Raw genomic sequence first — 2,895 nt, forward strand, 5'->3', positions numbered from 1 at the left:
CTCCCAAACATCAAAACCACGGAAAGGTCAGGGTTTCTGGTGGTGCTAGTGCAAGGCAGAGGGCAGTAGCTAGCCCAACACAACTCATACACTCAGTATCCCATCAGATCTTCTCCACGTTCTGGGAGGCAATTTTTATCCCCAGTTCACAAGGACAAGACTACCCCTTGCAACAATGTATCTGCGACTGCTGGATTGGTTCCTGCAGAACTTTGATTTCCAGAAGTTACCTTTCTCCTACTTTTTAATTTCCTGACAACAGGAATTTTAAGTGTCTACACAGCCTTCATAAGCTCATTAAACCATTCTTTTGATCTCTTGGTATTGTTTTCCTTTTTTTATCCTTCATTATTTTTATGATGAAAGTAATATGAAGAAAAAATTACCCACAGATAACTACTGTTAATCTTTTAGTAGACACAGCTTTCAGAGTTTTTTTTGTTTTGTTTTGTTTTTCTGTACAAAGATCCCTAAGGTAAATCGCTTGGTAGTTTTTAAAAATGGACTGATGCCATATATATGGTTCTGCAAACAGTTTTCTTTTTAATTTTACAATGCACCATAAACATTATCCCATGCAATGGATGAAAATTTGCTACTGAAACATAGAGGGCCGCAGCTGGATAACACGAGTGTGGACTAAAGCAAAGTATTAGCATAAGGTTAAGGCCCTTGGCCAGGCAAACACCTGCCAGGGGCACTACACGAAAGGAATGTCTTCAAAGCTCCTTTGTGAGGCCCTACAGCCACCCCTGAGTTGCCTTGGGCGGAATAGGTCCTGTAAACTTTTTTGCATCCACATAAACCCCCCCAATTTCTGTTTGGTTTTCTTTACCTCATCCTCTACCCTAGCCATCTCATCAAACTCCCTTATCATCTCCTCGTTGCTCAGATGCATATCGTGGATGGCCTCCTTGTATTCCTTGAGGCAGTGTGCCAGCCCCTTGTTGGTTTTTCTTTTGGCTTTCCTGGGGACATCATCCCCAGCTGGGCGCTTTCCCGCAGCCCTCAGTTCGATGGCTGGTTTTCCTTCATCTTTTGGCTTTCCCTCACTCACTGGCTCTCCATCGCTCTCTGGTTCCCCTTCTGGTTTTGGCTTTGCCTGGCTCTCTTGTTTTTCCTGGCTCTCTGGTTTTCCCTGTCTCACTGGCTTTCCTTCTATCACTAGGTTTTCCTCTATCCCTGGCTTTCCCTCCTTCTCTGGTTTTTCTTTAACCTCTAGTATTTCTTCATCTTGTCTCTTTTCCTTATTTTCTATCTTCCCCTTGTTTTCTAACTTTTCCTTGTCTTCAAGAACATGAGCTACTTCTGTCTCCCCAGCTTTCTGAGACTTTTCATTTTCCATCGTTTCTTGGTTCTGAGGCATTCCCTCATTTTCATTGTTGAGTTTTTCCATGTTGAGAAGTCCCCTCCTTTTCTTGTCCTGGGGGATGGGGTGGGGAGAGGAGACAAAGAGGAAACAAGGGAGACTGAGGACTTTGGGGTGGAGTGCAGGTGGGGTGAGGACTGGCATCTTGCCCCTTGGCAGGATTCCCCTGACCTGGGCCAGTCCTTCTTCTGCCATCCTCTCCCCACCAGTCCTCATTCACACACACACACACACACACACACACACACACACACACACAAAGACACACGCACGTGAGCCAACCATTTCAATGGCAGGCCCTGCCGTTTTCTCTACATTTGCTCAGCGTGGTGGGCTGTGTGTTGAAAGGAGGGCAGTGGAGCCCTAAATTGTGCCTGTGCCATGCCGCGCAAACGGCCCACCCCTTTGGGTCCCTGTCCAGCAACACTCCTCCTTTACTGACCTGCGGGAATTCTAGACAGGTTCCTCCTTTTCTAGGCTCGCCCAGTGCTGAGAACAACAGACAGGCACACCTGCAAACGGGAGACAGGAGCTGGGCGTTCGGTGGGTGCACGGGGATTCCGGTCCCTTTCGGGAATCCTGGCACCACTTTCCCGTTTTCCTCCCCCATCTCCTCCGCCCCCTGCACCCCAGACGCCATTTCTCTTCACGCCTCCGGGCGCCAGATCGGGACATTTTCCACACTCGTTTTGGATCGCTGAGTCCTCCGTCCCCGGAGGCAACTCGCCTCTCCACCGTCGAGGTCAACTTTTTTCTGTACTCACGGAGTAGGAGAAACGGTTTATCTCCACCGTCTCAGTGCTGGGGCGCCCCCCACTTCACCATCTCCGGCTCCAAAATGGACGGAGGGCAGCGGGCGGAGGTGCGGAGAGAAGGGGCATGGGTACCTCGGGCCGTCCGCCCTCCCCACCCTCCGCCCCTCGGCCGCTCGCTCCTTCTGAGTCACTGCCCCACCCGCCATCTCTCCCTGCGCTCCCGCCGGCTTCCCTCCACTCCGACCCCATCCGCAACCTTTTTCCTTTCCGTGCCCATGCCCTTCTCACCCAGTCCAGTGGCCCGCGGGTACCGCCGAAGGCCCTCGCACTGACCTGAAAGAACTGGGAGCAACAATTCCTAGGAGTTCGCAGACGGCTCCGGCTCCGACCGCAGCGGAGTCAGGCGGGCGCCGGGACTGGAGCCCACAACTGCGCGCGGGAGGTCACGTGACAGTACGTCACCCGCGCCCCGCCCTCGCCCTGCCCTCCAGCCGGCCTCTGCGGGCCGCGCACCCACTCGCTCCCGCGGGGCCCCCTTCACCTCTCGGCGCTCTTTTGTCCTTTATTTCATCTTGAAAAGTTAGTCAAATAAAGAATTGTTATAAAAAACCGCAAAGACTTTTTGCTTCAATGGGTTGGGTGATCCGGGGGAGGAGTCTTGACGGTGTTGCTCTTAAATTCCATACAAAGAATGTCGACCCGCCCCATGAAATGGTACGAACGTGAACTTCAAGATTGTACAAAGGGTAGAATGTTGCATTTAGAAAAAAA

At 51.4% G+C, this 2,895-nt stretch overlaps 1 protein-coding gene across 1 annotated transcript; it reads right to left on the reverse strand.

The window, feature by feature from the left end:
• Positions 1-518: 518 nt before the first annotated feature.
• Positions 519-2,553, reverse strand: TCEAL4 (transcription elongation factor A like 4). The gene is made up of 3 exons (XM_066357296.1): positions 2,458-2,553; positions 1,812-1,881; positions 519-1,423 (listed from the first exon to the last, which is right to left on the reverse strand). Exon 3 carries the CDS (start codon positions 1,394-1,396, stop codon positions 701-703), a length of 696 nt encoding a protein of 231 aa, XP_066213393.1. The 5' UTR covers positions 1,397-1,423; positions 1,812-1,881; positions 2,458-2,553; the 3' UTR covers positions 519-700.
• Positions 2,554-2,895: the final 342 nt, after the last annotated feature.

The sequence above is a fragment of the Saccopteryx leptura genome, chromosome X (assembly GCF_036850995.1).
Source record: "Saccopteryx leptura isolate mSacLep1 chromosome X, mSacLep1_pri_phased_curated, whole genome shotgun sequence".
Lineage (NCBI taxonomy): Eukaryota > Metazoa > Chordata > Mammalia > Chiroptera > Emballonuridae > Saccopteryx > Saccopteryx leptura.